The sequence below is a fragment of the Saccopteryx bilineata genome, chromosome 8 (genome assembly GCF_036850765.1).
Source record: "Saccopteryx bilineata isolate mSacBil1 chromosome 8, mSacBil1_pri_phased_curated, whole genome shotgun sequence".
In the NCBI taxonomy this organism is placed as follows: Eukaryota; Metazoa; Chordata; class Mammalia; order Chiroptera; family Emballonuridae; genus Saccopteryx; species Saccopteryx bilineata.
The window spans coordinates 50,464,654-50,477,807 of NC_089497.1; the positions used below are offsets into that span (position 1 = coordinate 50,464,654).

Here is a 13,154-nt window from a genome sequence, read left to right on the forward strand (position 1 = left end):
TTTTCGATTTCCTTTAACAATGCTTTGTAGTTTTCATTATATATGTAGTTTTACATTCTTTGTTATGTTTATTCCTAGGTATTTTATTTTTTTTGGTTGCAATTGTGAAGGGGATTATTTTTTTGAGTTCGTTTTCTAATATTTCATTGTTGGCATATAGAAAGGCTATGGACTTTTGTATGTTAATTTTGTATCCTGCGACCCTACTGTATTGGTTTATTGTTTCTAGTAATCTTTTTGTGGAGTCTTTGGGGTTTTCAATGTATAGGATCATATCATCTGCAAAGAGTGATACCTTTACCTGTTCTTTTCCGATGTGGATGCCTTTTATTTCTTTGTCTTGTCTGATTGCTCCGGCCAGAACTTCTAGCACCATGTTAAATAGGAGTGGAGAGAGTGGACAACCCTGTCTTGTTCCTGTTTTAAGGTGGAAAGTCCTCAGTTTTATGCCATTTAATAAGATGTTGGCTGATGGTTTATCATATATGGCCTTTATCATGTTGAAATATTTTCCTTCTATACCCATTTTGTTGAGTGTCTTAAACATAAAGTTGTGTTGTATTTCAGCGAATGCCTTTTCTGCATCTCTTGATAAGATCATGTGGTTTTTGTTCTTTGTTTTGTTGATATGGTGTATTACGTTAACCGTTTTACGTATGTTGAACCATCCTTGAGATTCTGGGATGAATCCCACTTGATCATGATGTATTATTTTTTTAATACGTTGTTGTATTCGATTTGCTAGTATTTTGTTTAGTATTTTAGCATCTGTATTCATTAGAGATATTGGTGTGTAGTTTTCTTTTTTTTGTTCTGTCCTTGCCAGGTTTCGGTATGAGGGTTATGTTGGCTTCATAAAATGTGTTTGGAAGTATTACTTCTTCTTCAATATTTTGGAAGACTTTGAGTAGAATAGGAACCAAGTCTTCTTTGAATGTTTGATAGAATTCACTAGTATAACTGTCTGGGCCTGGACTTTTATTTTGGGGGAGGTTTTTAATGGTTTTTTCTATTTCCTCCCTGCTAATTGGTCTGTTTAGGCTTTCTGCTTCTTCATGACTCAGTCTAGGAAGGTTGTATTGTTCTAAGAATTTATCCATTTCTTCTAGATTGTTGAATTTGGTGGCATATAGTTTTTCGTAGTATTCTATAATAATTCTTTGTATATCTATGATGTCTGTGGTGATTTCTCCTCTTTCATTTTGGATTTTGTTTATATGAGTCCTTTCTCTTTTTTTCTTGGTGAGTCTTGCCAAGGGTTTGTCAATTTTGTTGATCTTTTCAATGTACCAGCTTCTTGTCTTATTAATTTTTTCTATAGTTTTTCTGTTCTCTATTTCATTTATTTCTGCTCTGATTTTTATTATCTCCTTTCTTCGGCTGGTTTTGGGTTGTCTTTGTTCTTCTTTTTCTAGTTCCTTAAGGTGTGAAGTTAAGTGGTTCACTTGGGCTCTCTCTTGTTTGTTCATATAGGCCTGAAGTGATATGAACTTCCCTCTTATTACTGCTTTTGTTGCATCCCAGAGATTCTGCTATGTTGTATTGTCATTTTCATTTGTCTGTATATATCTTTTGATCTCTGTGCTTATTTTTTCTTTGACCCATTCATTTTTTTAAAAGTATATTGTTTAGTTTCCACATTTTTTTGGGTTTTTCTCCCTCACTTTTGCAGTTGAATTCTAGTTTCAAGGCTTTATGATCAGAAAATATGCTTGGTACAATTTCAGTTTTTCTGAATTTGCTGATGTTATTTTTGTGGCCCAACATATGGTCAATTCTTGAGAATGTTCCATGTACACTAGAGAAAAATGTATACTCTGTTGCTTTGGGATGAAGTGTCCTGTAGATGTCTATCATATCCAGATGCTCTAGTGTTTCGTTTAAGGCCAATATATCTTTATTGATTCTCTGTTTGGATGACCGATCTAGAGCCGTCAGCAGTGTATTGAGGTCTCCAAGTATGATTGTATTTTTGTCAGTTTTTGTTTTTAGGTCAATAAGTAGCTGTCTTATATATTTTGGTGCTCCTTGGTGTGGTGCATATATATTAAGGATTGTTATGTCTTCTTGATTCAGTGTCCCCTTAATCATTACGAAATGACCATTTTTGTCTCTGAGTACTTTTGCTGTCTTGTAGTTAGCATTATTAGATATGAGTATTGCTACACCTGCTTTTTTTTGGATGTTAGTTGCTTAAAGTATTGTTTTCCTGCCTTTCACTTTGAATTTGTTTTTATCCTTGTTGCTTAGATGTGTTTCTGGTAGGCAGCATACAGTTGGATTTTCTTTTTTAATCCATTCTGCTACTCTCTGTCTTTTTATTGGTGAGTTTAATCCATTTACATTTAGTGTAATTATTGACACTTGTGAGTTTCCTATTGCCATTTTATAAATTGCTTTCTGTTAGTTTTGTATCTTGTTTGATTCTTCTCTTTTGTTTTTCTATCTTTTGTTTTTGTTTGTTTGTATTCCATACTTCTTTCCTCTCTTGCTACCTTTTTTAAGTCATGCGCTTCTGTTGTGGTTCTTTCAAGGTTTGTTACCATTAAGTAATGAAAAGGGTAACTACCATATTTGTTGTAGTACCCTATCTTATGAGTGTTTCTGCACTTCATCGTCCTTTGCTACTGTTACTCTCCGTCCTCTCCCCCTTTTTTTGCTTTTGTTGTCTCAGTTTAAATTTGGTTTTATTGTGTTCTTGGTGGAGTTTTTACTTGTGGTTTTGTTTTGTTTGCTCTTTGAAAATGGTTGGAAAACCCCCTTTAGTAATTCCTGGAGTGGGGGTTTTCTGACAATAAATTCCGTCATCTTTTCTGTATTTGTGAATATTTTTATTTCTCCTTCATATTTGAAGGAAAGCTTTGATGGGTATAGTATTCTTGGCTGAAAGTTTCTCTCTTTCAGGGCTTTAAATATTGGGGTCCACTTTCTTCTAACTTGTAGAGTTTCTGCTGAGAAATCTGATGATAATCTAATAGGCTTTCCTTTATATGTTGTATTCTTCTTTTCCCTGGCTGCCTTGAGAATTTTTTCTTTGTTGTTGGTTTGTGCCAATTTCATTATGATGTGCCTTGGAGTAGGTTTGTTGGGGTTAAGAAAACTCGGTGTTGTGTTTGCTTCTTGAATTTGAGGCTTTAGTTCTTTCCATGGGCTTGGGAAGTTCTCGTCTATTATTTGTTTGAATATATTCTCCATTCCATTTTCTCTCTCTTCTCCCTCTGATATGCCTATTATTCTTATGTTATTCTTTTTGATGGAGTCAGACAATTCCTGTAAGGCTTTCTCATTTTTTAAAATTTTTGAGTCTCTCTCTTCTTCTCTCTGTTGTGCCTGAAGTTGCTTGTCTTCTATGTCAGTAATCTTACCTTCTATTTGGCCTGTTCTATTAGCTAAGCTTGTTACCTCGTTTTTCAGTTCATGAATTGAGGTTTTTTTTTTTATCTCTGTTTGATTTGTTTTTATAGTTTAAATTTCCTTGGTAATATATTCTTTGTGTTCATTGAGTTGTTTTCTGAGCTCCCTAAATTGCCTTTCTGTGTTTTCTTGTATATCTCTGAGTAATTTTAGGATTTCTATTTTAAATTCTCTGTCATTTATCTCCAAGGTTTCCAATATTAAATTTTTTTCTCCATAGATTTTTCCACATCTATCTGTGCTACTTCTCTATCTTTTGTATCCATGATATTCGATTTCCTTTTTCTTAATGGCATCTGAGGGTGGTCTTGTTGCTAGCACTAATGAAAATTAATAAAGAATAAAAATTTTTAAAAAGTAAAAAAAAAAAAGAAATAAAAATTTGGAAAAAAACACCAAAAACCCCAATAATAATTTATTATTCCCCCCCTTTCTTTCTTCTCTTTCCCTCCTCTCCCCTCCTCCTTAGGAAAATATCATCATGAACTGTGAATTGTATTATGCTAAATGGAAAAAAACTGCCTATAACGGAGTTGGGGGGAATTGTTCAAGGGGCAAAAAAGGAAGTAGGGACCCACAAAATGCAAAAAAGGAAAAAATTTTGGTCAAGTATAAAATGATTTGCTTGTAAGTGATGGTCGACTAAGAGATATAATGAGAGGGATAAGAGGGAAACAGAAAAAAAGGGAAAAAAAACTATTGTATTAAGTGGAGCAAAAACTAAAAAGAATGGATATCCTGGGCTTGGAGGAATGCTAATGAGTTACAAAGCAAAGTAAAAAGCATCCAAAATGCCACAAAAAAAACTTGAATTTCAAATTAAACAGTTTGTTTCTGATTGAGGATTGAATGAGAGGAAAAGTAAAAGGAGAAAAGAAGAAACTAATGGAGAGGGAGAAATAAGAAAAAGGGGAAGAGGAAAAGAAGAAAAAAGAAAAAAAAGAGAGAGAGAGTTAAGGGTTTTGGAGTGTAACCCTCATGGAGAGTAAGGAAGAAGAAAAGAAATAAAATGTAACACTTATGGGTAGTGTAGTTCAAGAAGAGGAAAGAATAAGAGGTGCAGAAAATAAAAGGCCCAAGATGGAGGAAATAGAAATAATAATATTAAAGACAAGAAGATGAAAGAAACAAAAAAATAGTGGAACAAGTTATAAAGTCTGTGGATTTTTCTTGATTTTGAGAGGTTAACTTCTTCTTCCTTTTTCTTTCCTCTCCCTCTTCCTGGTCGGTGACTCTGTACCCCAGCTCTACCCCTGTGGCATGCTTAGGTAGGGATTTGCAGTTGATGAGACTCTACGGCGATGTCATATATTAGGCTTCAGTCTCGTTGGCAGTCAAGGCTTGTTAGCGTTTGCAGGCTCTGACAATGAGAGTCTGTTTTCCTGGAGCCTCTCTCCTAGTCTCTCCTTCCTGAATTAGCAGCCTGATGATCCAGCTATGAGGCTGCCGCTGCCTCTGCCTGGGGAATAAGAGGCTCAAAGAGCTGGCAAATCCCCACTCTATTCTGACTCAATGCAGGGCTCTGGGTAAGGCTCTGGCAGTCAGGGCCACCAGTGTAATCAGGTGGGGCTGGGAGCCAATTGCTCTCAAGGTCACTTTCTATGATCCTCCAGGCCTGTTCAGCAGCCTAGCACTCTGTGGGACCACTCTCCCCAGGCTTTCCGCACTTTTTAACCTGTTTTTGTCTGGGAATAAGATACCCTAGTCGCTGCCTGCAGTACAGGAGGTCTTAATATCTGCCAAGTCCCTCTTTTTAGCATATAACCCTGAGTATGAAAGCTCTGCCAATCAGAAGTTGCCCCCACCCCTTTAGCAAGAGGCACTAAAAAATATCACACCTCTTGTCTTAGATCGCTGAACTGAGAGAGATCTTCTCAATTAGAGCTGCATAGGTCAGTTGGGAGGTGAGCAGACTGTGGGTTAAGCTAATTTCAGCGATTAGATCTGCCGATCTGCTCCAGAAAGGACTGCAAGCTGACTGCGCGCCCCTCTCCTGATGCTTGATTGTTAGCTTGAATGGCTGGGTGAGGCACCTCACCCAGAGAAGCTTGGGTGTAGGGAAGTTCGCACACTCCCCGCGCACCACTGGCAGCTGCTGCTCGTGGAGCACGGGCGTTTGCTCGCAGGGCGCGGGCGTTTGCCCGCGTGGGCTGATTTGCCACAGGCACAGTCTTTCCTCGGCTTGAATGAACGTCCATGCCACAGCCTAGCTTCCTCCACACCCTTAGCCCCCCCCCACTCTCAGTTCCAAGTGAAAGCAGCCTTTACTCAGGTTAGTGAGGAAGGCAGAGTGTTCCTTTGTCCGACTTATTTCCTTCAGGGTTGATTATATATTTAGCCATTTTTTCGCTTAATCCTAATTTTACCTTCACCTTCAGTGTGTGGAACTCCTGGACACTCCAAGGATAGAGTTTTTGTCTCTGGTTGATGAACTTGTTGAAATTTTGGGGAGATTTGTCGGTTGCGCTCCTCATGGCGCCATTTTTCTGACGTCATTCCTAATTTTATATAAAATGCTTACTTGGATTGAATCTGAATTTTATCAAATGGCTTTCCAGATCCTTTTGATACAGTCATGAGGTTTTATCTTTTAATTTTTGATATAATGAATGTCAGTACATATCCTGATACTGAATTGTCTTTGTGTTCATTTAAGTAAGATAGGCAAGTTACACTAAATCTAAATTCAACAGAGACATACCTTTAATTTTTTTTTTTTTCATTTATCTGAGAGAAAAAGAAAGTACCAGTGCTCTTCTGGCTTTATAAAGAAAACACATGTGTACTTAATATTTTTCTGAAAATTCTATGTCAATTTAAATATTATTACCAGGGATGACATTATTAAGTAAAACAACTAATTATGTTTTAGACTCCTTAGAGACTAAAGATTATATTTATATGAGGAAGCAGCAATCTGTAAAGTACAGCTATCTTACTCTTTTCAATCTGAGTATCTTTTACTTATTTTTCTTGCCTGATTGCCCTGCATAGAAAAGAGCTGTGGCAAGAACAGACTTGTCTCATTCCTGATCTAAGAGGGAAATAATTCTTTCTTTGACTAATTAGTATGATGTCAGGTGTAGATTTTTTGTTAATGTCATTTATCATTATCATTTATGAGGAAGTCTCTACACTTCCGTTTGTTGAGTGCTTTTTAACATGAATAGTATTGGATTTCCTGAAAAAATTATTCTGCATCTATGAGATAGTCATGTGATTTTTGCCCTTTATTTTACTGATGTGGTATATTGCATTAAATAATTTTAAAAAAATCTTATACCCACCTTGCATTTCTGGGGTAAATCTTACCAAGTCATGGTGTATATCATTTTTATATGTTGGAATCAGTTTGCTAGTATTTTATTGAGGATTTTTGTATCTGAATTAGTGATCTTTGGTTTTCTTTACTTGTGAATGTCTTTTCAGATTCTAGCTTCAAGGTAATACTGGCCTCATATAATGAGTTGGGAAGTATTCCCATCTCTCTCTCTCTCTCTCTCTTTCTCTCTGTTTCTTTCTTTTCTCTTCTTTCTTTTTTTTTCTTTCTTTCTTTCTTTTTCTTTCTTTCTTTTCTTTCTTTCTTGTATGGAGAGGAACTGTATTCTGATTCTTTTACTCCACATTGCTCTGCAGGAAGATTAAGGTTATCATCCTTTTGACAATGTTATGCCTAAATAAGGAAGATAGTTTGGAATCAAGTGGGAACACTAGAATTTAGAATCATGACTAAAAAAATGGGTTTTTCTATTTGTTTTTATCAGTTTAATTGAGAATTCTTTAGAGATTATAGAACAGTAGTTGGTTGGTTAAGGACATCATAGTGTAGTCATCCTATAATAAGCTCTACAACTTTAAATATTTTGGAGTACTGTGTGTGTGTGGGGGTGTGTGTGTGTGTAACTATTTCTGTGATATACTGTTAAGTGAAAAAAGCAGATTACAGATCTGGTTATATACTACATAATATGCATATGTTCTTATATGTTTTGAAAGAAAATGAAGTAGCACAGTGAACTTACAATATTTTCTTTGGGGAATAGAGTCTTATATGAACTGCATGTTGTACTTTATCTTTCTTTTCACATATTTATAAATTACAAATGTAGTATTATAAAAATAGTTCCATTAAAAATAGTTCTTGGAGCACTAAATATCTGGCTGAACAAGATACAGAATCTATTTTTTATTTTTACTATGTGGTCCTCTAAATTTTTGAACAGTTATAGCACATTTTGTATTGAATTTAATTCCTTCCTAATATTACGTATTCCCTTTTTACATGTTAGCCTTAATCTTCTTTATGATATAATGAGCTCTTTATATATATATTTTTTATTGTGTTATTATGAACTTGCAGACATACAGAGGAGTTGAAAGAATTATACTGTGAACACTCACCACCTAGATATGATAATTATCATCTAGTTTAATATTTATATGCATATCACAAACTGTAGTTTAGTATTTGTTTTTAATAACCTTTTCTTATCTTTTCTGAGGTACAGTTTTATATAGAGGAATCACAAATTTTATTGAACAATTTGATGAATTTTGACTAATGTATACATTTGTGTAATTCAAACCTCTATCAAAACATAGACTTTCACCTTCACTGGATAAAGTTTCTTTATATCCCTTCCCAGTCAGTTTTGCTTATATCAATCACTGATCGGAATGTTTTCACCATATTTTAGTTTTGCTTGTTCAGAATTTAATATAAATGTAATGATATTATATGCACTTTTTTGCATATTGCTTCTTTTACTTAACATAATGTTTTTGAAAATCATCCATGTTGTTGGAGCTGTTAGTAGTTTTTAATTGTTTAGTAGTATTCCATTGTATGAGACTATCACAGTTTTTTTGATTCTCTTATTGGACATCCGGGCTATTTCAAAGTTGTTATATATAAAGTTTTTAGGACCATACTTATGCAAATTATTATGTTGGATGTATGTTCTTTATTTTCTTGAGTACATACATATGAGTGGAATTTTTAGGTCAGAGGACAAGTATATGCTCAGTTTTGTAAGAAAATGCAAGACATTTTTCCAAAATGGTTGTATCATTTTACATTTTTACTACCATTTTGTTAGTTCGTAGGGTTTTTTTTTTTAAGCAAAAAAATTACTATTTTGCCATACTGGTGGTTATATAGTGGTATGTCATGATTTTAATTTTTATTTTCCTGATGACTATTTTTACTATCTTCTCTCTTTCAGACAGTTCGGCATGGTTTTCCTTACCAGCCCACAGCATTAGCCTTTGATCCAGTTCAGAAAATCTTGGCTATTGGGACAAGAACAGGTGCTATACGAATGTATCCTTAATTTTTGGTTCATTATTTGTTATAATAACAATTACATTTCCTTAAATATTCAGGATAGTGAATATATTTGTGAACAAATAAAGTTTATTGTTTCTTTACAAATGAGTAACAATTGTGAAAACCTGCATTGGCATATTTTTAATGTCTGTGAGATAAATATTGATGTCCTTTCTCTAATTCCTGATATTGATAAATTGTATCTTCTCTTTTTTCCTGATCAATGTGAATGAAGCTTATCAGGTGTATTGGTTTTCAGTAGAGCCAACTTTTGGTCTCATTGTCTTTTTTGTATCTTTTTTTTATGTCCTGTCTCACTGGTTTCACTTTCATCTTTTTTATTACCTTATTTTGCTTAAGTTAACTCTGGTTTCTTAAGGTGGAAACTGAGGTCATTGATTTAAGAATCCTCTTCTTTAAAATATGCTTGTAATACAAGCATATTTTGCTTTAGTGTAATCCCATTTTTAAAGTCAAACACTTTATTTTGAGATAATTATAGATTTAATTGTGGTTGTAAGAAATACTACAGAAATATCCCATGTACTCTTTACCCAATTTCCAATAGTAACATCTTCTACAACTATAGTATGATATTACAATAAGATTATTGATATGGATATTGATATACTCAAGTTACAGAACACTTCTATCATCACAATAATTCCTCATGTTGCTCTTTTATAGTAACACCCTATCCCTTCAATTCTCCCACCACTTCACAGGAATCCTGACAGAGTAATTTATTCTTCATTTTAGTAATTTTACAACTTTAAGAATGCTACAGAAATGGAACCATACAGTATGCAAGCTTTTGGAATTGCTTTTTTCACTCAGCATAATTCTCTGAAGATTCATCCAAATTGTTGTTTGTATCAATAGTACATGTCTCTCAAGACAGTGGTTTCATTTTCTTAGGATATATATCCAGAAGTAGAATTGCTGGATCATATGGTAGCTCTCTTTTTCATCTTTTGAGGAACCTCTATACTGTTTCCCATAATGGTTGTAGCAATTTACACTTCCACAAACAATGCACAAGGGTTCCCTTTACTCCACACCCTCACCAATATTTATTTGTCTTTTTGATGACAGCCATTCTAATAGGTGTGAAGTTTAGATTTTAATTTCTCTGCTAGTGACGTTGAGTTTATTTATTTTATTTAGCGAGAGGAGAGACCGAGACAGAGTCCTGCATGTCCCCGAACCAGGATCCATCCAGCAAGCCCACTAAGGGGTGATGTTCTGCCCATCTGGGGCCTTGCTTCACTGCAACTGGAGCCATTTTTTAGTGCCTGAGGCAGAGGCTATGGAGCCATCCTCAGAGCCTGGGGCCAACTCACTGGAATGGATCCCTGGCTGCAGGAGGGAAGGAGAAGAGAGCAAACGAGAGAGAGAGAGAGAGAGAGAGAGAGAGAGAGAGAGAGAGAGAGAGAGAGAGAGAAAAGCAAGAAGCAAGAGAGGGATAGGTATAGAAGAATATAGGCACTTCTCCTTTGTGCCCTGACCTGGAATTGAATGTGGGAAACCCACACGCCAGCCAATGTTCTACCACTGAGCCAACCAGCCAGGGCCTGAGTTTTTTTTTTATGCACCCCTGGCCATTTGTATGTTTTTTTTGAAAAATGTCTACCTACAGTCTCTGCTCATTTTTTCCCTACTGAGTTGTATGTTGCCTATATATTTTGATATTAACCTCTTATGTAATAGATAGTTTGCAAATATTTTCTTATATTCCACAGGTTGCTTTTTCATTTTGTTGTTTATGAGTTTAAGTTTATTTGAGTCCTCTCTCTTTTTTCTTAGTCTAGCTAAAGATTTATCAGTTTTGTGTATTCTTTCAAAATCACAGCTCTTGGTTTTGATTTTTTTTCTATTTTTCTAGTCTTTATTTTCACTCTGATATTTATTATTTTTTTCTTCTGCTAACTTTGTGCTATTTTGTTTCTTTTATAATTTCTTGAAATGTAAAGTTAGGTTATTTGAGGTATTTCTTTTTCTTGATATAGGCATTTATCCCTATAAACTTTCCTCTTAGAACTGCTTTCCCTGTACTACATAAGTTTTTTTTTTTTTTTTAACAGGGACAGAGAGAGAGTCAGAGAGAGGGATAGACAGGGACAGACAGACAGGAACGGAGAGAGATAAGAAGCATCAATCATCAGTTTTTCGTTGCGACACCTTAGTTGTTCATTGATTGCTTTCTCATATGTGTCTTGACCGGATGCCTTCAGCAGACCGAGTAACTCCTTGCTGGAGCCAGCGACCTTGAGTCCAAGCTGGTGAGCTTTTTGCTCAAGCCAGATGAGCCCGAGCTCAAGCTGGCGACCTCGGGTTCTCAAACCTGGGTCCTTCCGCATTTCAGTCCGACACTGTATCCACTGAGCCACCACCTGGTCAGGCTACTCCATAAGTTTTGTTGTAAATTTTTATTTTAGTTTTTTAAATCAATTATTTTTAATTTATTGGGATGACATAGATTGCCAAACCATACAGGTTTCTAGTGCGTGACTCAATATAACACCATCTGCATGCTGCATTGTGTGCTCTCTGCACCATGCAAAGTTTCTTTCTGTCCCCATTTTCTCCTCTTTTGCCTACCTCCCCTACTTCCACCCCCCTTCCTTTCCCTTTGGCTGTTGCCACTCTGTTGTCTGTCTTTTTTTGTGTGTGTATATGTGTCTCTGTGTGTGTGTGTGTGTGTGTGTGTGTGTGTGTGTATATATATATGTTTTTTGGCTAATCCCTTTACATTTTTTCATCCATTCCCCTTTACTTCCACCCCTTTGACAGCTGTCCATCTTTCATCTGTTCCATGTATCCATGCCTCCATTTCTATTTTGTTCATCAGTTTTTGTTTATTAGATTCCACATATAAGTTAGATCATATGACAGTTGTCTTTCTCTGACTGGCTTATTTCACTTAGCATAATAATCTCCAGGTCCAGCCATGCTATTTCAAAGGTAACATTTCCTTGTTTTTTAAGGCTGCATAATATTCCATTATGTAATATACCACAGCTTTTTTTATTCACTCATCCACTGATGGACACCTGGGCTGTTTCCAGATCTTGATTATTGTAAATAATGCTGTAGTGAACATAGGGGTGCATACAGTCTTTCAAGTTGGTGTTTTTAGGTTCTTAGGATAAATTCCTAGAAGTGGGATAGCTGAGTCAAATGGCGGATCAATTTTTAATATTTTGAGGGAACTCCATACTGTTTCCACAGTGGCTGCACAAGTCTGCATTCTCACCAATAGTGCAGGATGGTTTCCTTTTCTCCAAGTCCTCGTCGGCCCTTGATTATTGATTTGTTGATGATAGTCATTCTGGTGAGTGTTAGGTGATATCTTGTGGTGGTTTTAATTTGCATCTCTCTGATGATTAGTGACATTGCCATTTTCATTTGAAATGCTTTATGATTTTCCTTTTGCTTTTTATTTGATTCATTGGTTGTTCAGGATTATGTTGTTTATTTTTTATGTATACTGTTCACAAAAATTAGGGCATATATCAAAATGAATATGAAGCAATAAAATATCCCCTAATTTTTGTGAGCAGTATATTTGTGAATTTTTCACTTTTTTTCTATAATTGATTACTAGTTTAATATTGTGGCCAGAAAATATACTAGATGGTTTACTTATTTATTTTGCTTCATATGTGCCCAAACATATGATATACTCTGGAGAATGTTCCATATGCACTTTAGAAGAATATATCATATATTCTGATACTGTTATAGGGAATGTTCTGTATATGTCTGATAGGTCTATTTGATATATAGCATTATTCAGTTTCATTCATTCCTTATTAAATCTATAAGGATGATCTCTCCAGTGTTACAAGTTGCGTATTTAAGTGCCCTACTATTATTGTATGGCTATTAGTTCTCCCTCCAGTTCTGTTAATCTGTTAATATTTGCTTTATTTAGGTTCTCCAATGGTGAGTGAATATATTTATAATTGTTTTATCCTTTAATGAATTGACTCTTTTCTCTCTCATCATGATCATTTTTTTTTCTCTTGTGACTGATGTGACTAAAAGTCTATTTCATCTGTGATAAGTATTGACACTCCTGCTCTCTTTTGGTTACTATTTACATGAATATCTTTTTTCATCCCTTCAATTTCAGCCTACATGTGTCAGTAAAGCTAAAGTGAGTCCTTTATAGATAGCATATTGTTCAATCTTTTCTTTTTAATCTACTAGGCACTTCTTTCTTTTGATTGTAGACTTAGTCCATTGGGTCCCTGTGAGATTTCTGTATTTGGATACCCATTTCTCTGGCAAGATTTGGGAAGTATTTCACCATTATATCTTTAAATAATGTTTCTGTGGGGTTTTTTCTCTCTTCTGGTAATCTCATGATGCAGATTTTTGTGTGCTTAATGGTATCACATAATTA

At 35.1% G+C, this 13,154-nt stretch overlaps 1 protein-coding gene across 4 annotated transcripts in view; it reads left to right on the top strand.

Moving 5' to 3' along the window:
- STXBP5L (syntaxin binding protein 5L) overlaps positions 1-13,154 on the top strand; it is a 374,922-nt gene that overhangs the window by 29,910 nt on the left and 331,858 nt on the right. For all 4 annotated transcript variants that reach the window (XM_066240760.1, XM_066240762.1, XM_066240761.1 and 1 more), the window contains exon 3: positions 8,640-8,737. In XM_066240760.1, the coding sequence (XP_066096857.1) occupies positions 8,640-8,737 (98 nt within the window). The remainder of the gene's footprint in view (positions 1-8,639; positions 8,738-13,154) is intronic.